At 43.3% G+C, this 24,383-nt stretch overlaps 1 protein-coding gene across 3 annotated transcripts in view; it reads right to left on the bottom strand.

Annotated features, from left to right (window-relative positions):
- The window catches only part of phf20l1 (PHD finger protein 20 like 1), a 57,181-nt gene extending 33,659 nt beyond the window's left edge, over positions 1 to 23,522 (bottom strand). For 2 of the 3 annotated variants that reach the window (XM_012965165.3, XM_004915044.4), the window contains exons 1-6: positions 23,138 to 23,522; positions 20,926 to 21,045; positions 5,469 to 5,640; positions 3,814 to 3,898; positions 996 to 1,084; positions 700 to 907 (exon numbers count right to left, since the gene is read on the bottom strand). In XM_012965165.3, the coding sequence (XP_012820619.2) occupies positions 700 to 907; positions 996 to 1,084; positions 3,814 to 3,898; positions 5,469 to 5,640; positions 20,926 to 21,045; positions 23,138 to 23,166 (703 nt within the window). In that variant the 5' untranslated portion in view covers positions 23,167 to 23,522. The remainder of the gene's footprint in view (positions 1 to 699; positions 908 to 995; positions 1,085 to 3,813; positions 3,899 to 5,468; positions 5,641 to 20,925; positions 21,046 to 23,137) is intronic. The other variant, XM_012965166.3, reaches the window with a different exon arrangement.
- Positions 23,523 to 24,383: the final 861 nt, after the last annotated feature.

Raw genomic sequence — 24,383 nt, 5'->3', positions numbered from 1 at the left:
CACCATATATAGAAACAAAGGACTTAACACCCACAGGATTTGTCCTTTGTTTCTTTACATGGTGGCTACCTTACCTTGCACCTGGGCATTTTTGTTTTGGTGGTGTGTGCCCTCTCCTATACATATATACACATGTATATATACATATATACACATGTATACATATATACACATGTATATATATATTATATATATATATATATATATATAGTAACATAGTAAGTTGGGTTGAAAAAAGACATACGTCCATCACGTTCAACCATAATGCCTATATATAACCTGCCTAACTACTATCTTCAGTGATGTAACAGGCACTCACGACAAAGCAATCATAATTGCCTGGGTGCAGTCCAAAATAAGCAAGATATATCCAAAAATGAAAGGTACCGCACTCGCAGGACTTAAGAAAAACAAAATTTATTTTACTTACAGAATTGTATCTAACGTTTCGGCTGCTGCTGCAGCCTTTCTCAAAGTCTTTGAGAAAGGCTGCAGCAGCAGCCGAAACGTTAGATACAATTCTGTAAGTAAAATAAATTTTGTTTTTCTTAAGTCCTGCGAGTGCGGTACCTTTCATTTTTGGATATATATATATATATATATATATATATATTATAGCTGGCAGTTCATTTTCCCCAGCATGGGTAATTATACACTTTTTTAACACATGTTGGAGACCAAAGACTGTAAGCGGAGTACCCAGGTTCCTGCTAGATGTAGGCTCCTCCTCTTCTTTCTGGAAGATGCCAAGGGCTTTGCACAGAACTGGCTCCTCCTTCTTGGACAGCCCTTTGCCCCACTTCCTCTCCTCTTTGTCCTTATTGCTGTTAATGCTGGTCCTGGGCTTGTTCCCTGATTTATTCTTTGCTGCCACTGCTGCGGCTGCTTTTACAAGTGCAATCCAATCCTTAAATAAAAGGAATAAAGGAAATTGTGAAGCCTCATTATTATTACTAAGCATTAATACAACTAATAGGGCAATTGAAAACTCGTACCTGTCCTTTTGCATCTTCTGGCATGTATTTAATGTGCATTTTCTTCAGACATCGAATGACCCCATCATAAAACTGTACAGTATAAGTTCCTATAGAAGAACAGACATGTTTCATAGGGAAATTTAGGACGTGATACAACCCCTTGCGAATCACACTTGCCTTCACATCGGAGAACTGTCAATAAACTACAACTCCTAGGGGGAAATTCACAAAAGTGGAGAGAGCCCTTTTTTGGAGTAAAAGTGGTGGAAAAACTGGTGGAAAACACTTTCTCCAGATTCACAAACAGAAATCCGCCTAAATTCCGACCCAACCGCCACTTTTCCGTTTTTGGTGAAAGAAAGACAGTGTACAGACACTTTTGTGAATTTGTCGTTTAAACCACATTTATACAACGTTTTAACAACATTTTTTTCCTGACATTTTTCCCCGACATTTTCAAAATGGAGTAAAGCTCAGTGTAACTCAGTCAGACAAAGTCTAAGCTCTTCTGTATTGTTTTGTTTCCCCCAGTCTCCATTTCACACCTAAGGTAGGGGCCCCATTGGGGGATCATTAACATATTAATGGGGATGAGCAGACTATTGTTAGGGGACAAATTTCTGTCTAAGCCTAGAACAATAGGTGCAAAAAGCCTCATTAACATGTTATAAACAAGTAAAACACTGATTAAAAAAAGTTTAATTTATATCTTATATATCTTAGTTTTAGCTTAATCAATGAGGCAATAATAACTTTTTGTGTGAATATATTGTAAACATTTTTATTAAAAGGAAAAGTAAAGCCTCCCAGGCAAATTTTTAGTTTTAGCAGCAGTGTCCCCTCTTTAACCACTTCACTGACATTTGCCCCAACTTATCTGTGCCCCCATAGCATGTCCTGAACTACAGAGCTGCTTGACAGCATTGGCCCCCACCTGTTCTCAGCAGCCATCTTGGTGGCACATACACACCCACACTGGGATATTGGGGTATAGGGTTGGACTGGCCCAACAGGGCATTGGATAAAAATGGATAGAAATATAGAAAACATTATAAAGCCCAGATTGTCCTGAAAAAATTATGTATAGTTTCCCTGGGCAAACTAAAATTACCCCTCAGGAAATGCCCCAAAGTGAAATGGCATATGAAATGCAAAATCCTGCTGGTAAAATTTGTATCCCAAGGCTCCTGTAACTGTGGGACGGGGTTTGATGGCACCAACAGATTTACTAACAGCTTAAGGCAAATTCATAAAAAAAATTGTCGGGAAAATGACAAAATCTGAAAACTGTCTGTTTAAAAGACAAATTCACAAAAGTGGAGATAGATGTTTGTGAATTAGGTGGAAAATCCGACAAATCTATCTCCACTTTTATTTTGTCGGAATATCACCACTTTTGTGAATTCTCCCCCTAGAATCCTCAGCCACTTCAAAGAAAATAAAAATCAATCTGCATAATTTCTATACTAGTGCATCAGAAAGGTTTAGTTAGACGGGTAGTATGATTTCTGTTTCCATCCCTAGATGGCAGTAATGATTCATTATACTCCAAGGCAAAGGGGTTTGATATTACAATGACTAGGGTGGTAGAGTGACCCAACAAATGAGAGAAAAGGTGAGTTTTCCCTTCAAGTTCTCCATAGTGAGAGATGAAACCTTTAAGGTAGAGGTTGATAAACGGAGAAGGTTTGCTCTGTTTAAAATGTGCTGTCTGGCCCTGGAAGCCATAGGGTTCTGGATAGAACCAGTAGATCAGGCGATCCATTCCAGCAGTCCAGCTCACCTATTGGAGCATACTTTCCACAGGAAGGCTGTCCTGTGGAAAAGGTATGTAATGCTATAGAAAGGTGCGAGAAGGTCTCTCAGAGCGGGGCACAGAGCAGGAAGGACACCTCTTAGTGTTAGGACTCCCAGAGGGGCTGGGGGTGCTGCCTGCCACTGCCGAAAGCAGAGGGAGCCCAGAATTGAGAAAGCTGCCAAGGGACTGAGGATCAAAGGAGCTGAAAGGAAAGCCAGGAGGCTGAGCTAATTCCCCAGAAGTGTTGTGAGTACAGGGGTGACCCCAACATTTGTGTTTTCCCACTGGTAGTCCACAAGGGACCCAGGTTAGTGAGGGAACTAATAGAATGTGTGAAGGTAGCGCCCAGAGGGCAGGATTTATTTTTATGATTTGTTTTGTATGCTGAAATGGGCCCCCCTGTGTAAATACACTGCTTTAAAGCCAAGAAAGTGTCTTTCCTGGATCCTGCTAGTTTACATTAGCTATCTTTGTTGGATCAAACCAGTGCTGATAAATGCATAGTTAGCAAAAAGGACAATTCAGATCTCTACTTCATCCTAGTTGCTAATACCACCCTAAGTGTCTGCACCCCTTGCAAAGGACAACATGCCCCACACATTTCTATTAATCACAGAGTAGACGTAAGTATATCAATACATACAATAATATGAAAAGAGAGAGAGAGTTATACAACCAGAGAGAGAATAAGAGATATGATAGAGAGACAGTTATAAAAAGAGAGCACACATAGGAGGGACATGATAGAGAGACAGAGGCAGATGATATAGAGATAGAGTTAGTAAAAGAGAAAAAGAAAGGTAACAGATATATAAATAATGTTATAAAAAGAGAGAGCATTGGAGGGACCGTTAGAAAGAGTTATGATAAAGAGATAGACTTATAAAAAGAGAGAAAATAGGAGAGAGACATGATAGACAGAGAGATATATACATTTAAAAATCAAGATCACCTCCCATAGCCTTCCCACTATGTTTTGATGCCATAAATGGGTTATGTTATACAAAAAAAATACACAGTTTCAAATAATAATCATACCTTCCTTGTTTATAGCTTCAATCTTGGCTGGGTAATATCTGCAATCAGTCCATCGTGCCAACACTTCTTCTCCTTCTTTAAAATCCTATGCAAACAAAAGAAATATATTTTAAACACATCTTACAGAGATGAGATGTTAGGCATTTACAACTATTATTAATGCCGCAACATAAGGGTGCATACATCAGCCATACAGATCAGTGGTGTACCTTGTTCCTACTGGGCCCCACCAGCAAAAAATCTTCAGTGGGGAGGGGGGGCTGGTGCGCACAATTTTAAGCAGAACGCACAGCTCCCCTTTCTTCCCACCCTGTCACACACCTCCTATACCTCCTATATACAAATACTGACTGAAACAGGAGCTAAAGAGGGCCCCCTGCTCATTAGCACCATTCACCTAATTATATACCTAATTTTTTATAATACAGATCCCCAATCCTAACTGTAAATTAAAGAGGGTACTCCCTGCATAATGAAAGAACATGTATGTTTCATATACATTAATTAAAGGGCAAGTAAAAGCAAAGTCACTGCCAATATGCTAGCAAGTTCAATTGCCACCATCTTACTTCACTTTCACATGCATCCATCAGAAGACTTAGGGGCAGATTTCTGATTCAATCTGCCCCTTATACTCATGCCTAGGATAGGTACATAAAAGGGCTAAGGGGCACTGCATTACTTTTTCTGTCAGCAGCACTGGCCTGGGGGAAAAAAAAATCTATTCATTTTAGTGGGATTCAAATGATTTGTAAATGTAATTGCTATTAAAATCAGCAGAAAATTAAATGTGTAAGGATAAAATAGAAGCATTGAAATTGGTGCAAATTGTGCTATGATAATATGCATTTTTTAACCTCCCCCCGGAAGCCATAAAGTGACAGGTTTTTTTTTTTTTGGTTTTTTTTTAAATTGATTGTTTTTTCTACAACCTATTTTGAGCTGTGCAATCTTAATACCTATGTACCCAAATATCAGTAAGCGTGCTACTTGTACAATACTGATTATGGAGTATGCATTTTTCATTGTCAGTAACTATACCCCCAAACAATGTAGGTCTCTATAACAATATATTGCATAAACAGCTCATATGTAAAACCCTGCTTCATCTAAATAAACCATTTTCATATAAATATACTTTTTTAGCAGTATGTGCCATTGGGTAATCCTAAATAGGAAACTGCCATTTAAGTACTAAGGGCCGCCCCCTGGGATCATAGGATTCACAGTGCACACAAACAAGCCAAAGCACACATACATGCTAGGCCCCATCAGCCAATGAATGGGCAGAGTTCTGCCTTTTGCTCCCACACTACTTCCTGTTACAGTTAGAGCTGCATCACTTCCTGTCAGCTGATCTCTAAGGGAGCACTCAGCCCATCACTAAATGGCGGCTCAAGGGAAAGGATGTAAAAGGGCAATATTTACTGATATATATATATATTCCAGTTTGGGGAGATTCTTTAATAGGTCACTTAACATAATATAAACTGTCTTTTGGTTACGTATTCATTCTGGGGGTATAGTTTCCCTTTAATCACATTGAGGGCATGCACATTTAATGTTGTAGGTGGCCCATTCCATCTGGATGGCAGCACAACAAATCATAACATTTGGAAAATGCTCACTATTCTACAGCGGATAAATGCACTTACATAGTTTTCTTCATCATCTCTAATCCCCTCCTTCCTCAATGAAGGCTTCTCGAGAGGGCGGAGCCGGCTGCTCTCCCAGTGAATCCACTCATCGTATCGACTACTCCAGCGCTCAAAATGTATTAACAGTTTCTCCTCTTCGAAGTCTATTTTCTCTATCTTTGATGGGTACCTGCACAGAGCACAGATGAGAAAGTAAATGACCCCAAAGCTTATATCAAAACGACCATTTACTCTGTATACAGGGAGGTTGTTATCTTCCCAGGCAGAATAGGTTTAACACAATAGATATGGCTGAGTAAGGCACAACAAATTGCATATGATGATTTCAAAATACAGTTACTTTTAGTTGTTCAAAGTCATATGGTTTTAAAGGGGTAGTCTGCCTAAATCTTTTAGTATGATGTATACATTGATATTTTGAGACAAGTTGTAATTGGTTTTTATGGTTTTTCAGTTATTTAATAATAACAACAATATTAATTACAACAATAACAATAATAACAATAATATTTTTATCTCTACAATAACTCTCTTCATTTAAATAGAATGCCAGTTCCTGATGCTGTCCCATTTTTCCCATTTAAATGAATGGGTGGCGGCTTTGGCAGATTCAACTGCTAGATAAAAAAAAACCCCATTAGAGTATTACTGCTGAAAAGTAATTTTATTCCACCTTTAACTAATTATTGCTACTGGGTTGCACATTTTTAATTTTATAATATATAGAAGCACTTGGCTTTTAGCCTTCTGCCTTTTTATGGTCACAGAACCCCTCAGTGACTTCTAATATCCTTATCATTTACAGTGGGGGGTACATTATCCCTTATAATACATGAGTGATACTCAGAGTTCCCTGTATAACTCAGCCTGCAGCCTTGTGCCTTTATATGGGCACAGAACCCCTCAGTGACTGCTAATATCCTTATCATTTACAGTAGGGGGTACATTATCCCTTATAATACATGAGTGATACTCAGAGTTCCCTGTATAACTCAGCCTGCAGCCTTGTGCCTTTATATGGGCACAGAACCCCTCAGTGACTGCTAATATCCTTATCATTTACAGTAGGGGGTACATTATCCCTTATAATACATGAGTGATACTCAGAGTTCCCTGTATAACTCAGCCTGCAGCCTTGTGCCTTTATATGGGCACAGAACCCCTCAGTGACTGCTAATATCCTTATCATTTACAGTAGGGGGTACATTATCCCTTATAATACATGAGTGATACTCAGAGTTCCCTGTATAACTCAGCCTGCAGCCTTGTGCCTTTATATGGGCACAGAACCCCTCAGTGACTGCTAATATCCTTATCATTTACAGTAGGGGGTACATTATCCCTTATAATACATGAGTGATACTCAGAGTTCCCTGTATAACTCAGCCTGCAGCCTTGTGCCTTTATATGGGCACAGAACCCCTCAGTGACTGCTAATATCCTTATCATTTACAGTAGGTGGTACATTATCCCTTATAATACATGAGTGATACTCAGAGTTCCCTGTATATCCGCTTTCTGGTGATCTACTTTGTCTCTAAGACTCGGTGTTATGTATTATACACACTGTATTGTTATTTTTGTGTATTTTTTAACCTCTTAAATGAGGAAACTTCAAATGCAACTACTTGCGGCTTCAGAACATCTTACCTAATAAGCCCACAGCCCACAACACGAGGCCCTCAAGCTATTACAGAGCCGCACTATATTTTTGCAAAAAAAATTTCTACAAATTTGTTAGATCTAGTGCTCTCCCACAACTAACTATTTCATATTTAAGGATAGATTTTATTTTTGTATTTATCTTTTGCAGAAGTTTGAACAGACAAAATCTACCCAGCAGTGGCAATATCATGCAAGTCTATAGATGCTGTATATTTAAAGGAGACATATCATATGAAAAATATGAATGTACCAGTGAATTATACTCCTCTAGCTATAGAAGGATTGTGCTTAAAAAAGTTGTGTTTCAGACACCCCAGCTGTACCAGTGCAGGAATGGCTGCCCCCGGGGTCACACAGCGGGGTATTTATATAAACTATAGTAGGGTTTCTGTAGCAAACACCCCAGCTGTACCAGTGCAGGAACGGCTGCCCCCGGGGCTACACAGTGGGGTATTTATATAAACTATAGTAGGGTTTCTGTAGCAAACACCCCAGCTGTACCAGTGCAGGAATGGCTGCCCCCGGGGCTACACAGCGGGGTATTTATATAAACTATAGTAGGGTTTCTGTAGCAAACACCCCAGCTGTACCAGTGCAGGAATGGCTGCCCCCGGGGCTACACAGCGGGGTATTTATATAAACTATAGTAGGGTTTCTGTAGCAAACACCCCAGCTGTACCAGTGCAGGAATGGCTGCCCCCGGGGCTACACAGCGGGGTATTTATATAAACTATAGTAGGGTTTCTGTAGCAAACACCCCAGCTGTACCAGTGCAGGAATGGCTGCCCCCGGGGCTACACAGCGGGGTATTTATATAAACTATAGTAGGGTTTCTGTAGCAAACACCCCAGCTGTACCGGTGCAGGAATGGCTGCCCCCGGGGCTACACAGCGGGGTATTTATATAAACTATAGTAGGGTTTCTGTAGCAAACACCCCAGCTGTACCAGTGCAGGAATGGCTGCCCCCGGGGCTACACAGCAGGGTATTTATATAAACTATAGTAGGGTTTCTGTAGCAAACACCCCAGCTGTACCAGTGCAGGAATGGCTGCCCCCGGGGCTACACAGCGGGGTATTTATATAAACTATAGTAGGGTTTCTGTAGCAAACACCCCAGCTGTACCAGTGCAGGAATGGCTGCCCCGGGGCTACACAGCGGGGTATTTATATAAACTATAGTAGGGTTTCTGTAGCAAACACCCCAGCTGTACCAGTGCAGGAATGGCTGCCCCCGGGGCTACACAGCGGGGTATTTATATAAACTATAGTAGGGTTTCTGTAGCAAACACCCCAGCTGTACCGGTGCAGGAATGGCTGCCCCCGGGGCTACACAGCAGGATACTTATATAAACTATAGTAGGGTTTCTGTAGCAAACACCCCAGCTGTACCAGTGCAGAAATGGCTGCCCCCGGGGCTACATGCACTCCAGAAAATCGATTCTACACCTGTATATGAGTTAGCTTCTTTCCAATACAGGTATGGGATCTATTAGCCAGAAAGTTTATAAATACAGTCAGACCCTTCCCATAGGTTACTGTTTGAACAAACAGTTTCTTATTAATAACTCATCTATATTTTATATGCAAGACTATTCCTTGTACCTGATGAAAAACACAATACCACTACAACACTCCTTACCATTCTACTCCATACTACCATTTCTCACATTATAGAAAAGGAGATGAAGGGACAAAGCAGTTGATTCAGTGCCCGACATGTTTCAGGGTTCACAGGCCCGTGACCAAGGCAGATAACTCTTGGGGACTCTTCAGATTCATGCATTTGGGGTGAATGGTAACCCTATTCATAATGGGTATCAAACAGTTCAGACAACCCCTGGGGCTCATATTTAGGATGTTTCATCTTTATCATGAAAACAATTAGATTTAATAAAGTTCAGCAGTTTAGTAATTAGGAGAGATTTACCCAGATTAAATTCAATTCAATTTAAATTCATCAGAATGCGTAGTGGTGAAATATGTTAAATTTCCCTGTGCTGAACAGACTGGGGCTTTATTTCTTTTAAAATACAATCTGAAGGTATAAGTTTAGGTTTTCCTTATTTAACCCTTTATGTGCCAAGCCAATTGAGCATTTTATTTACACATTTGATGCTCTCTCCTTATGGGGGAAGATTTTGTTAACCTTTTTTTTTTCAGGACCTTAGTTTCCTAAACTGAATCTTTGTCTAATTTAGATTTACTGCAGGAATAGATAGATATTTTTGGACACATTTTAATGAATTAAATGAAAACTGCTCCAAACTACCAAATTCTGCTAGATTTAACATATTGTAAGAAATTTCGGAAAATCGTCTCTAAAAGGTGGCCATACACGGGCAGATTTCAGCTGCTAATTAGAGTCTTTTAGACCGATTTGGCAGCTCATCTGCCCATGTATTATTGCCCCGCCCAATCAATATCTGGCCAAAAATCGGCCAGGTGTCGATTGGGCAAGTTTAATTCTCCTGTTGGATCGGGGGCTGCATTGGCTCTTGGCCCAAAGTCTTCTATGTTTGATAAAGGGGTCACTTTTGCCCCGAAACGTTGCACCTCCGCAATAAATATTTTTAAAGGGTTTTCCCTTGATTATAGCTCTGAGTGCTACTTGCTTTTGTTGCTCCAAAGTCTTCTATACCCATTGTTGTAGTGGGTAATAGGCAATTAGCCCGATATTGCATCAAGTCACTTGATACAAATATAAGAAACTCCAAATATGAAAAAAAGACGTCTTGTGTCATTTCATGCCCAACACACAAAGGATCACCTAAGTATGTGGCAAGTAGAGATTCCAAAATAAAAACTGCATACAAATGATCACAGCTGTCACAGAAGTATCAACACATTTACTGTGTCGGTAAATGCCCCAAAAGTTACGTTTACCTGTACTTGATCCCAACTAAGATATAATTACCCCTTATTGGGGGCAGAACAGTCCTATTGGGTTTATTTAATGGTTAAATGATTCCCTTTTCTCTGTAATAATAAAACAGTACCTGTACTTGATCCCAACTAAGATATAATTACCCCTTATTGGAGGCAGAACAGCCCTATTGGGTTTATTTCATGGTTAAATGATTCCCTTTTCTCTGTAATAATAAAACAGTACCTGTACTTGATCCCAACTAAGATATAATTACCCCTTATTGGGGCAGAACAGTCCTATTGGGTTTATTTAATGGTTAAATGATTCCCTTTTTCTGTAATAATAAAACAGTACCTGTACTCGAGTATAAGCCTAGTTTTTCAGCACCCAAAATGTGCTGAAAAAGTCATACTCGAGTCGGGTGCCATGGGTCCCAAATTAGGCCCCCCCCAACCAGACCCTCCAGTGCCCTGGCCCGCTCCCAAATTCTTCTTCATCTATCATCCTTACCTGTCCCATTCTGCACTAGACATTGCACTTTATATTCTATATAATCTATATATAGTTTTGAATGATTTTAGCTCTTTGTGTTTTAGCTGGGTTACTGATTGAGCTAAGGGAGTAATACTCTTTAGGTATCATTGTTGATACCATATTGTTTTTGTTGACCCTCTTCTCCACTTACAGAGCTAATTTACTGTTTTTCTTTTAAATAAATATTTAAAAACATAAACCTCACTGATGCCTCATTTAATGTAATTGTATTGATATTTATTTTGATTATTGAAACTGAGCAATAGCTGCTGCATTTCCCACCCTAGGCTTATACTCAAGTCAATATGTTTTTCCAGTTTTCTTAGGTAAAATTAGGTATCTTGGCTTATATTCGGATCGGCTTATACTCGAGTATATACGGTAATTACCCCTTATTGGGGGCAGAACAGCCCTAATGGGTTTATTTAATGGTTAAATGATTCCCTTTTCTCTGTAATAATAAAACAGTACCTGTACTTGATCCCAACTAAGATATAATTAATCCTTATTAAAGGCAAAACAACCCTATTGGGTTTAATTAATGTAAAAATGATTTTTTAGTAGACTTAAGCCCCAGACATCCAAATTACAGAAAGATCCCTTATCTGGAAAGCCCCAGGTCCCGAGCATTCTGGATAATAGGTCCCACACCTGTATTCATTTTGACAGATTCAGGGTAAATATGTCTTAACTCTTAACTACAAAGCATTGCTCCTATCAAATTTCTGAAAGTTACCCTAAAGCTTTCCCTATACAGCATCTGATCTCTCACATATCCTTACAAATTAAGATAAAACATCCTAAATATGAGCACCCAATAGTTTGATGCCCAGTATGCATATGATTACCTTAGTTGGTTACATATAGAAACCCTACAATGAAAAGAGTATATACAAATTGTTATGGCTTGCCTTACACCAATGCTGTGCAACTTATTACATGTAGTGGGCCAATTATTTCTCATATAACATATTCAAGGGCCGGATTAAATTCAAACGTTGATGTCATAAAATAAAACCTATGAAGCCCCTGAGAAGGCTGAGGGCCATAAAAATCCTTTAGCAGGCCACATCTGGCCCGTGGGCCTCCAGTTGGACAGCCCTGGCTTACACTATGGCTGCTGAAAAATAGGCGGTCTGCATGCACTTTATGAGACATAAGAGCCCCTAAGGGTAAGCTGACCCCAGAAAACAGCACATTCTTCTAAATCCACAATGAACAAATATGTCATTCGATGCCAAATGCCAGAACGGCAAAGCTTCGCTAAAATTTCTTTATGAAATTACTGAAAATACTTGAGATGCACTAAATCCGGGATACAGTTCGGGATTTGACCTTGTTAAGCAGGATTTGGATTTGGCCGAATCTTTATGACTTTTTGTCACATAAACACGGAAGTTCAAAATTTTTGCTGCTCTTTAACCCTTCCATATTCTAATTTAGAAGATTCGGAATTCGGCCAAATCCAAAAATAGTGGTGCATCCCTAGAAAATACACATAATTCAGTGCACAGGACCACAAAACTATGTGCCATGTAAAGACCTCAAAACATAATACACCAAATTCCCATGGTCAAAAACAAGTAATCGAGAGCAATGCAAAAAATCAATAAAATCGCTAAAACCAAAAGCAATAAGAAATGATCATTTGCACAATACACAACAATAAATAACGATAGTAATTTTGCAAAAAGTAAAATAACATTTCTTAAAAGTAAAAACAAAAAAACACAAAAGCAAATAAAGACAATTAACACTATTTTTTTGTGTGTATATTGCAAGGAGGGACACTGTTTTTAGCAGGATTACAGTTGGGTGGCTCTGAAGGAACAGAGGTTGGGTTTTCTGCCTGAGGACCCTGTAGAAATTGCACCCCAGGGGCCACTTGCTACCTTCTGCGAGTTGCCTAGGGGTGGGCGGGATAATAGGTGAATGAAGGAGTGGCTTTTAAACACATTATTCAAACACAAAAGGCTGCAAAATATAATATCTACAGATTTATTTACATTCAACTATCAGTTGCACCCTATAGCAGTCCGTTTGCTGTGGCTAGTGATATGGTCTACAACATTTTCTCTTAGGACCAAATTTAGGCTGTACAGGTATAGGACCCATTATCCAGAATGCTCGGGACCAAAGGTATTCCAGATAAGGGGTCTTTCCGTAATTTGGATCTCCATACCTTAAGTCTACTAAAAACTCAATAAAACATTAATTAAACCCAATAGGATGGTTCTGCCCCCAATAAGGGATAATTATGTCTTAGTTGGGATCAAGTACAGGTACTGTTTTATTATTACAGAGAAAAGGGAATCATTTAACCATTAAATAAACCCAATAGGGCTGTTCTGCCCCCAATAAGGGTTAATTATGTCTTAGTTGGGATCAAGTACAGGTACTGTTTTATTATTACAGAGAAAAGGGAATCATTTAACCATTAAATAATCCCAATAGGGCTGTTCTGCCCCCAATAAGGGGTAATTATATCTTAGTTGGGATCAAGTACAGGTACTGTTTTATTATTACAGAGAAAAGGGAATCATTTAACCATTAAATAAACCCAATAGGGCTGTTCTGCCCCCAATAAGGGGTAATTATACCTTAGTTGGGATCAAGTCCAGGTAATGTTTTATTATTACAGAGAAAAGGGAATCATTTAACCATGAAATAAACCCAATAGGGCTGTTCTGCCCCAATAAGGGGTAATTATACCTTAGTTGGGATCAAGTCCAGGTAATATTTTATTATTACAGATAAAAGGGAAATCAGTTTTAAAATTCTGAATCATTTGATTAAAATGGAGTCGTTGCTGTCTTTTGCTGAACTGCAGAAAATCATCATCCCCCCTTTGTGTGTAATGAAGGGGCAACTCTATTTAATATGAATTTTAATCAACATTTAATACGTATTAGTAAAGATGTGGTTTTAGAATTTGGATATTTTACTTTGTAAAAAGCAGACAATGCAGTCAGATTATAGGAAATATATTTTCCCCTAGGTTCCTACTCAATAATCCTATCCAACATGTGGCTCCAAAATGAGAATAGAGGTTCAGCTGTTTTACGTTACTATTTTGCATGGAGCAAAATGCCTGAAATTGCTGCATCATTCATGCTGCAAGCTAGAGTGATATCCCCCCCTCACCCCCAGCAGCCGATCAGCAGAACAATGGGAAGGGAGCAAGATAGCAGCTCCCAGTAGGTATCAGAATAGCACTCAATAGTAAGAAATCCAAGTCTGGCTTGGGACTCCTCCAGTTACATGGGAGTAGGAGAAACAATAGGTTAGCTGAAAGCAGTTCTAATGTGTAGCGCTGGCTCCTTCTGAAAACTCAGACTCAGGCACACTTTACTGCTGCGCTGCAAGTTGGAGTGATATCGCCCCCCCCCTCACCCCCAGCAGCCGATCAGCAGAACAATGGAAAGGGAGCAAGATAGCAGCTCCCAGTAGGTATCAAAATAGCACTCAATAGTAAGAAATCCAAGTCCTGCTTGGGACTCCTCCAGTTACATGGGAGTAGGAGAAACAATAGGTTGGCTGAAAGCAGTTCTAATGTGTAGCGCTGGCTGAAAGCTCAGACTCAGGCACAATGCACTGAGATGGCGCCTACACACCAATATTACAGCTAAAAATACATTTGTTGGTTCAAGAATAAAATGTTAAATGGCAGAGGGAATTATTTGCTGTGTAACAGTGTCATTTAGAAATAAAAAGTACCCTTAAAATTCATGGCAGTATCCCTTTAATATATAAAAACTCACCCACATTCTATTTATACCTGTAGGATTTTTTAGAAGTGTGCTTATCAAATGAACTTTTTAACCTATTGATACATATGCTTCTAAAAATTCCATAAAAGTGAATAGAACATTGGTTTATTAATCACATTTTGATAAATCTGCAAACTGGAAAACTGCACAGCCACAAAGCGATATCATTAAAACATAAACAGTTGCCAAGTAAAGCAAAATTATACCATCTTCATACCAAAAGATCTCCATAAAAGTAAACCCCAGTCTGTTCAGAAGGTAAACAAATCAGGATAATACACATCACAAATGCTTGACTACTTGACTAAAGCCGTGTAAATATGATGCACAACTTAAAGACATCTCACCACAAAGACATCCCAACACCTACACAGCAACTATAAAATGTTCCACTGGTAGGGCTGTCACTTCCTGAGTTAAAAAGTGGCAAAGTAACCTCCAAACTTGACAATAATGTCTAATCTGCCCAGCTATAGCACAGACTAGTAACACAAGTGCGACAAGTGTAAGTATTGTAAGTTGTCTAATTCCAGGCAGTGTCATTCTGTGGCTACTAAAACAAATAAAGTGCTGTCTTGTATAAAAAAGGGCATTGACTCAAGGGATGAGAACATAATTTTGCCTCTTTACAGGTCCCTGGTAAGGCCTCACCTTGAGTATGGGGGGCAGTTTTGGGCTCCAGTCCTTAAGAAGGATATTAATGAGCTGGAGAGAGTGCAGAGACTGCAACTAAACTGGTAAAGGGGATGGAAGGGTTAAACTATGAGGTGAGACTGTCAGGGTTGGGGTTTTCTTCTCTGGGAAAGAGGCGCTTGCGAGGGGACATGATTACTCTGTACAAGTACATAAGAGGGGATTATAGGCAGATAGGGGGGGTTCTTTTTAGTCATAAAACTAATCAACGCACCAGAGGCCCCCCTTTAGATTATAGGAAAAGAGCTTCCACTTGAAGCAGCGTAGTGGGTTCCTCACAGTGTAGGCAGTGAGGGGGTTGGGGAATGCCCTTCCGGGGGGCATTGGGTAGGGGGTTCCTCACGGTGCGGGCAGTGAGGTTGGGGAATGCCCTGCCGGGGGATGTTGGGTAGGGGGTTCCTCACGGTGAGGGCAGTGAGGTTGGGGAATGCCCTGCCGGGGGGATGTTGGGTAGGGGGTTCCTCACGGTGAAGGCAGTGAGGTTGGGGAATGCCCTGCCGGGGGATGTTGGGTAGGGGGTTCCTCACGGTGAGGGCAGTGAGGGGGTTGGGGAATGCCCTGCCGGGGGATGTTGGGTAGGGGGTTCCTCACGGTGAGGGCAGTGAGGGGGTTGGGGAATGCCCTGCCGGGGGGTGTTGGGTAGGGGGTTCCTCACGGTGAGGGCAGTGAGGGGGTTGGGGAATGCCCTGCCGGGGGATGTTGGGTAGGGGGTTCCTCACGGTGAGGGCAGTGAGGGGGTTGGGGGAATGCCCTGCCGGGGGATGTTGGGTAGGGGGTTCCTCACGGTGAGGGCAGTGAGGGGGTTGGGGAATGCCCTGCCGGGGGATGTTGGGTAGGGGGTTCCTCACGGTGAGGGCAGTGAGGGGGTTGGGGAATGCCCTGCCGGGGGATGTTGGGTAGGGGGTTCCTCACGGTGAGGGCAGTGAGGGGGTTGGGGAATGCCCTGCCGGGGGATGTTGGGTAGGGGGTTCCTCACGGTGCGGGCAGTGAGGTTGGGGGAATGCCCTGCCAGGGGATGTTGGGTAGGGGGTTCCTCGTGGTGAGGGCAGTGAGGGGGTTGGGGAATGCCCTGCCGGGGGATGTTGGGTAGGGGCTTCCTCACAGTGAGGTTGGGGAATTCCCTTCCTAGTGATGGGGTAATGGCAGATTCTGTTGATGCCTATAAGAGGGGCCTGGATGAGTTCTTGAACAAGCATAGTATCCAAGGCTACTGTGATACTAATATCTGCAGTTAGTATTAGTGGTTATATATTTAGTTTATGTATGTGAGTGTATAGATTGGTAAGTATAGGTTGTGAGTGCTGGGTTTACTTGGAAGGGTTGAACTTGATGGACTCTGGTCTTTTTTCAACCCTATGTAACTATGTATTATAGTGTTAGGAAACCCAGCACAGAGTATTGGGCAAAATATCCAACACAGTAAGTGCAATAAATGACATTATAAAGCCTCAATTGTATTTAAGAATAAAGAAAATGACATGCTATATTATCCACATGTAAATATGAGTGGCAACGCTTCAGCCCTGAGACACAAACATAGTTAGGAAACTGAGGACAAATAATCCTTTTACCAAATATGGGCAAATAAAATGACACAAACGGATGAACAGATTCCTTCAGGGGAGTAAATGTTAGTTTGCTTTTCTAATAAAGGACTCAACAAATCGCCAATTTGTATCCGCTAATAATTAGTCAACCGCAGTCTTCTATTAAAGGGGACATAAACCCAAATATACTATTTGAAATAGAGGATAAACAATCCTTTTGACAAATATGGGCAAACAAAATGACACAAACTGATAAACAGATTATTAGTTTGCTTTTCTAATAAAGGACTCAACAAATTGCCAATTTGTATCCTCTAATAAATAGACAATGGCACAAGTTATTAAAGGGGATGTAAACCCAAATATATAATTTTGCCTAATGAAATAAATTTAATTCCAAGCAACCGTAACAGAAAGAAACACGCTTTCATTAGGCAACATTTTATTTGCGTTTACAATCCCTTTAAAAAAGCAGCATCCCAAGCATATGGTACTACAGCATTATACATACTGGGGCAGATTTGGTCTTCCCAGTAGTTTAACATTTCCAGTTATTTCATTTTTTTTTCCTATTTAATAACACTTTTTTTTTTTTAACAGAGTAGCGTACCAAGGGCGAGCATGCACAATGCTCCTGAGTGGCAACCAACTCCCAGCAACCTGTACACCAGATCTGATACAGCCAGACATGGCAACCACCCCACCCAGGGTGCTAATCTGCTTTTTCAGGCCAGGTATGGGACAAGGGGGCAGCCACGGTGTTTGCACTTGGGGGGGGAAGGGTTGTTTTTTAATTATATTTATTAGAGTAGTGGGAAGTAAACCAGTGGTTGGATGAAGGAAGGCAAACCTAACTTTTGGGCTAATGCCACAGGGGACTGACTCTCAGCCTACGGATAAACATAAGAACATGGAGTGGATTGTGGCCCCTAAATGCAAAAGTATGCATTTAGGGCCTCAATCCACTTCATATCCCTGCACCAGGGCCGACACAATAGCTCCAGGTAAATGCACAGGTTGATGCCAGTGTAGGGGCCGGTTTATCCGCATCAGCCTTTCCCTGTGTCTTTACTCAGAGCCACTGCATCGGGCCGGGTTCAAGCACACAGACCGGATTTTGGCCCCAAAATCCGCTCTGTGCGCTGGCATCCAGGGCTAAACTCTGCTCCGTGTGCCTGCATCCAAGTCGACACAATAGCTCCCGATGCAGGCACAGGAAAAGGCTAAAGATGGCCAAACATGCCAAGATCTGCTCGCTTGGCGAGGCTGCCAAGCGAGCAGATCTTCTCCCAATATCCTCAACTACGGGTGGGCGATATCGGGCTAATTCGGTCGTTTGTCCCTGGGGCCAAATGATCGAATCAGAACGACAGGTATAGGCATCTGTCGGTTCGGGGACTGCATCAACGAGCCGATGCGGTCCACAATCCGGCTAATTTTGAAACCTGCCCAATCGATGTCTGCCCGATTTTAGGCCAGATGTCGGTCGGGCAGGCCCGTCGTTAGTGTCCATACACAGGCCGATAAGCTGCCGTACCAGTCTATGGGGCTGATATCGGCAGCTAGAATCGGCCCATGTATGGCCACCTTTAGGCTGAGAACACATGGAGAATTTGCTGCTCTCAGCCAGTGTTTTTTGCAGCTTCCGCCTCCGCTTGGCTTGGTCTGAAAATGCCTGCTTTCATATTTACGGCCTGATCCCCGCTCAGGTTCACTTCATGTAGCCAAGTGGAGGCGGAAGCTGTACTTGTCAGTGCAGTTTTCCCAAGGTGCATATGGAAGTGGATCCACTTCTCTCAGCCTGCAACAACAACAAAAAAAATGTTGTCTGTTTCCTCTGCCTAATACCACATTAGGCTAATTCTTGGCCAGTGGTTAAACACAGGCCAAAAATCAGCCCCTTGTGGGATTAACATAAGGGCAGCAGCTTTATGGGGCAATTCCATGGGGTCACTTTTCTCTATAATAAAGATTGTGCTCCATTTTGGAGAGTAAAAAACCTGCATCTAGGGAGCAAAGAGTGAGGCAATGTGCAAAAATTAAGGCTTACTAAATAAGCACCTAAAAAATCAGGTACTAAAGCTAAATGTGATGTTCAACTTTTTATTCACTTTTAGAGTGTCATAAATGGACCTATTCTAAGCCACTTTATAATGGCCTCCATAATTAGTTTTTTAGGTGTTTGAGTTTTTGAGACTTCTATTATTCTGATTTCCAGCCTGCAGCTCCAAATGCTACCTGCTTGTTGGGGGCCAGCCACCCCAATGATCAAACTTATAGGGTTTAACTTTAGCTTTATTTGTATTAAATCACTACCTAGCTTCTAGGACAGTGATCCCCATCCAGTGGCTCGGAGGCAACATGTAGCTCACCAGCCCCTTGGATGTTGCTCTCAGTGCCCCCAAACCAGGGAGTTATTTTTGAATTTCTGACTTGGGGGCAAGTTTTGGTTGAATAAAAACAAGATTTCCTACCAAATAAAGCCCCTGTAAGCTGATAGGGTGCATAGAGGCCCCTAATAGCCAAACACAGCCCTTATTTGGCACCTCCATGAACTTTTATGGTGCTTGTGTTGCTCTCCAAGGCTTTTAAACATTCGACTGTGGCTCACGAGTAAGAACAGTTGGGGTTCCTTGTTCTAGAATATTGAAAGGGGTGGTGCAGTTTCCAAACATTTTTTCCAAATCAGGCGTTTTTTAGATAGTACAACAGGATTAAAGAGTTTTACCTCATTTTCCTCATTTTTTTTTCTTAAATTGAAGTTTAAATTGTATCTTTCTCTAGTGTTTGAGTCTGGCAGCTCAGTAATCCATTTAGTAAGCCAGGCACTGATTCAGAACGGTTACAATTTGCTACATTAGTTGTTACATTAGTTGATACAGCATCTGTGAAATGTTAGCAACTATTGTATCAATTATAAAAGCTGCCTTTGATGAAACTCAGGGAAAATGCCCACTGAGCCACAAATAATGTAAGTATCAACTAATGTACCAGATAGGAGCAGTTTACAGAGTCCATGATCAAAAACATCTCTACTGTGTCTTTCATACCGTGGATTCCCTTATCAACATAAAGCACATATCACATATTCAGACAGCAAGCAGATAGGTGACAGCCCTACTGTCTCATCATGACTCTTTCACTGGCCCATAAATACTGTAGTATATATATCATACTAAATCACAATTTTAAGGTCAATTAACACTTATGGCCTATTTTTCCTAATTATAATGCCCCACAACACATTTAGTAATTGTGCAATTTCTAGTACTGTCCTATGCAATTATAAAAGCTATACATGACCTGTGTGTTCTTCCCAAGAACATAAATATCTACAACCAGGAATCCTGCCTTTTGGACTTTTCTGGAGAGCGTGGCATTTCAGTAGCAGGTTTTGATCATTCTAATCTGGCTCTCGTATATCTTAGGGAGAAGACACACGGAGCTACTTAGTAGCAGCCAGAAAATCCCCTGCCATAGACAATACTAAGAATTCCCTCTAGTAAAACACACATAGAGACAATTATCAGTAAATAATCAGCATTGTGTATTTTAGTAGCCACGGCAAGTAGCTGCTACTAGTAGCTCTGTGTGTCTTTACCCTTATAAAAACCAAATCCAATGTATTCTACACAGCTTATATAGGTTATCTGCTATGTAAACATGTGCCCTAAAGCCCAGTTTAGACTGAATTGTTGACCCCACTGGCTACACTGCAGCTTGCTCAGTGATTCTGAAGCAAACAGGGCAGTGTAACAGCAAATTACAATTAAATCAATACAAAAATCGTATTAAAACTTTTAGGGTGAAGACACATTGGGCTACTAGTACTACTACTAAACACAAGAAAATCCCCTGCCATAGAAAATACTGAAAATTGCCTCTGCTAAAACACATGTAAAGACAGTTATCAGTAAATGATCAGCATTGTCTGTTTTAGTAGCCACGACAAGTAGCTGCTACTAGTAGCTATGTGTGTCTTCACCCTAAGTCTTGCTGGCCCTTTATTTTACATTACAAATGTTTAATCTGACTAGTATCTTTAAATGCTGCTTTCACCAAAGAATATGGCATTTGGAGGTGGAGCTCTGCATTTAACACTGTATCAGATGAAGACAACGGTCCAATTCAATCACTTGTTAGCATCAGCTGGTTTCTTGTATAAAGTGCATTACACTGGTGTGACAAATTAGTTCAGGGTACAGAGCCCTACAGCCGAATGGGACCAGACACTTTACACGGCATAGTGTGATTAAGCTCCTGGACTGCAGTTGCACCCCAAATACCAGTGCCCTCATTACCCCAACCATTTATGTATTATTTATGTTCTCATACCAACGGCAAAGAAGAAAGCGATAAGAAACAGACAGGCCCGTACCATTTCTGTAAGTAGTCTTGTGCTTCTAAACGGGCACCAACTTCAAAAGTGATTCCAGGGCGGCTTGGAGCCTTCTTACTCATCCTGGCTTCTCCTCCTCCTCCTTCTGTCTTCTCCGGCCTTGGAACAAATCACAAAAATACTCTGTGTAAGATACATGTTCATAAATAAGACCAAGGATTATTATGTTTAAATCTGTATTCCCTGCGTCTGGAACTTTATCTTTCAAGGAAAATAGCCCAATATATATAAGCAAACTGATTAAACTGATAAACATAAATCACGTCACTACCCAGTGCCCCTGTCACTACCCAGTGCCCCCTTTGCTCCCCTGTGCCCCTGTCACTACCCAGTGCCCGTCACTACTGTGCCCCTATCGCTACCCAGTATCCCTGTCGCTACCCTGTGCCCCTGTCGTGCTCCTGTCACTACCCTGTGCCCCTGTCACTACTGTACCTGTCACTACCCAGTGCCCGTCACTACCCAGTGCCCCTGTCACTACCCCCCTGTGCCCCTGTCACTACCCCCCTGTGCCCCTGTCACTACCCCCCTGTGCCCCTGTCACTACCCCCCTGTGCCCCTGTCACTACCCCCCTGTGCCCCTGTCACTACTGTACCTGTCACTGCCCTGTGCCCGTCACTACCCCCCTGTGCCCCTGTCACTACTGTACCTGTCACTGCCCTGTGCCCCTGTCACTACTGTGCCCCTGTCACTTCCCCCCTGTGCCCCTGTCACTACCCCCCTGTGCCCCTGTCACTACTGTAACTGTCACTGCACTGTGCCCCTGTCACTACCCCCGTGCCCGTCACTACTGTACCTGTCACTGCCCTGTGCCCCTGTCACTACTGTACCTGTCACTACCCCCCTGTGCCCCTGTCACTACCCCCCCTGTGCCCCTGTCACTACCCCCCCTGTGCCCCTGTCACTACCCCCCTGTGCCCGTCACTACCCTGTGCCCCTGTCACTACCCCCCTGTGCCCCTGTCACTACTGTACCTGTCACTGCCCTGTGCCCGTCACTACTGTACCTGTCACTACCCCCCTGTGCCCGTCACTACCCTGTGACCCTGTCACTGCCCCCCTGTGCCCCTGTCACTACCCTCCTGTGCCCCTGTCACTGCCCCCCTGTGCCCCTGTCACTACCCTCCTGTGCCCCTGTCACTGCCCCCCTGTGCCCCTGTTACTTCCCCCCTGTGCCCCTGTCACTACCCCCCTGTGCCCCTGTCACTACCCTGTGCCCCTGCCACTACCCCCCTGTGCCCTTGTCACTACCTCCCTGTGCCCCTGTCACTGCCCCCCTCTCACTGCCCTGTGCCCCTGTCACTGCCCTGTGCCCCTGTCACTGCCCCCCTGTCACTGCCCCCCTGTGCCCCTGTCACTGCCCCCCTGTGCCCCTGTCACTGCCCCCCTGTGCCCCTGTCACTGCCCCCCTGTGCCCCTGTCACTGCCCCTGTCACTGCCCCCTGTGCCCCTGTCACTGCCCCCCTGTCACTGCCCCCCTGTGCCCCTGTCACTGCCCCCCTGTCACTGCCCCCCTGTGCCCCTGTCACTGCCCCCGTGCCCCTGTCACTACCCCCCTGTCACTACCCCCCTGTGCCCCTGTCACTGCCCCCCTGTCACTGCCCCCCTGTGCCCCTGTCACTGCCCCCCTGTCACTGCCCCCCTGTGCCCCTGTCACTGCCCCCGTGCCCCTGTCACTACCCCCCTGTCACTACCCCCCTGTGCCCCTGTCACTGCCCCCCTGTGCCCCTGTCACTACCCCCCTGTCACTACCCCCCTGTGCCCCTGTCACTGCCCCCCTGTGCCCCTGTCACTACCCCCTGTCACTACCCCCCTGTCACTACCCCCCTGTCACTACCCCCCTGTCACTACCCCCCTGTGCCCCTGTCACTACCCCCTGTCACTACCCCCCTGTCACTACCCCCCTGTCACTGCCCCCCTGTGCCCCTGTCACTACCCCCCTGTCACTACCCCCCTGTCACTACCCCCCTGTCACTACCCCCCTGTCACTACCCCCCTGTGCCCCTGTCACTACCCCCCTGTGCCCCTGTCACTGCTGTACCTGTCATCCCCTGTCCCTTGCCAGTGCCAGTCTGTGCCCTCACAGCTTTCTACCCTACCTGTCCTTCTCTTCTCCTTTCAGTGCCCAGTGCGTCGGCTCCATGCCTGCCCATCAGTGCCCCAGTGTGTGCCCTAGCTGCCTCTCCCCTACCTGTCCTTCCCTGCCTCTCCTGCCTGCATACCGCCCAGCAGTGCCGCTTTTGGCGGGACAGTCCCGGTTGTCAGTTCAAACGTCCCGCAGCTCGGTGAATGCCCCGCTCCTCGGGTCCTGCCGGACGGCTAATCCACACGTCACAGGGCTCATGTCGCGAGAGTGTGACGTCACGGCCAGACGCAGGCCAGCGCGGTGACGCAATACGTACAGCCGCTTTGTGGGAGTGACGGAATGTGTCAGACAGGTATAAGCTGCGAGGAACCGGTCTGTACTGGGAGTCCGCTCGGCTTTATTCCGTGCTGCTCGCAGCTCCGAGTTTAGTCAGGGAACCAAGAGAAATACTGTGTGGGTGGGTGATTGGCAGCCCTGCCCCCGGAGCCCCAGCTCCCTCTATTTGCCCACAACTAACGCATGTTTTTCTGGTAATTAGACCCCATACTTGTGTTGCTAAGGAACAGAAACCCCGCCCCCAGGCGGCAATAGCCCAATAGCTGCTCTTGGAGTCTCTGCTACAAATATTCCGTCATAAGCATTTCCGCTCACAGCTGCTCCTAGTAACAAGCACTATAGTTATAGCAATACCAACCTTGCTTACATTGAGAGTATATCTGTTCCCTGTATATTTAAGCTTTAATACAATATAAGCAATAACAATTTATATCCCAAATAAAAGTTCCCTATAGGTCATGTTGATAGTTTTATACCCCCGTCATCTAAAAGCAAATGCTCTGTGAGGCTTCAGTTTTATTGTTATTGCAACTTTGTATTCCTCAGCTTTCTATTCAGGCCCTCTTCTACTCATATGTCAGTGTCTCATTATAACCAGCGCCTCATTACTAGGGTCGTTGGGCCCTAGCAACCAGATAGCTGCTAAAATTCCAAGATAAAGAGTTGTTTCATAAAAAGCGAAATAACTCAACTCAAAGGGCCACATTTATCAAAGTACGACAGGTCAAATTTGTATTTTTACAACTTTTGCATATTTTCTATGATATTTTTGTTAATGTGCGCAACTTTTTCGTACTTTGCAACAATTTGTGGGACAAAATCGTATTTGTCTCAACGAGTAGGAAAGTTTTGGATTCATTCAAGCTTCGGTACCGTGACTTTCCTTGGGCTGGGTTGGAGCTGCAGAGTGCCATTGAGCCCTATGGGAGACTTTCCTTGGGCCGGGTTGGAGCTGCAGAGTGCCATTGAGCCCTATGGGAGACTTTCCTTGGGTCGGGTTGGAGCTGCAGAGTGC

This window comes from Xenopus tropicalis, chromosome 6 (genome assembly GCF_000004195.4).
Source record: "Xenopus tropicalis strain Nigerian chromosome 6, UCB_Xtro_10.0, whole genome shotgun sequence".
Taxonomy (NCBI): Eukaryota; Metazoa; Chordata; class Amphibia; order Anura; family Pipidae; genus Xenopus; species Xenopus tropicalis.
This window is presented reverse-complemented; position numbering and strand designations above follow the sequence as displayed.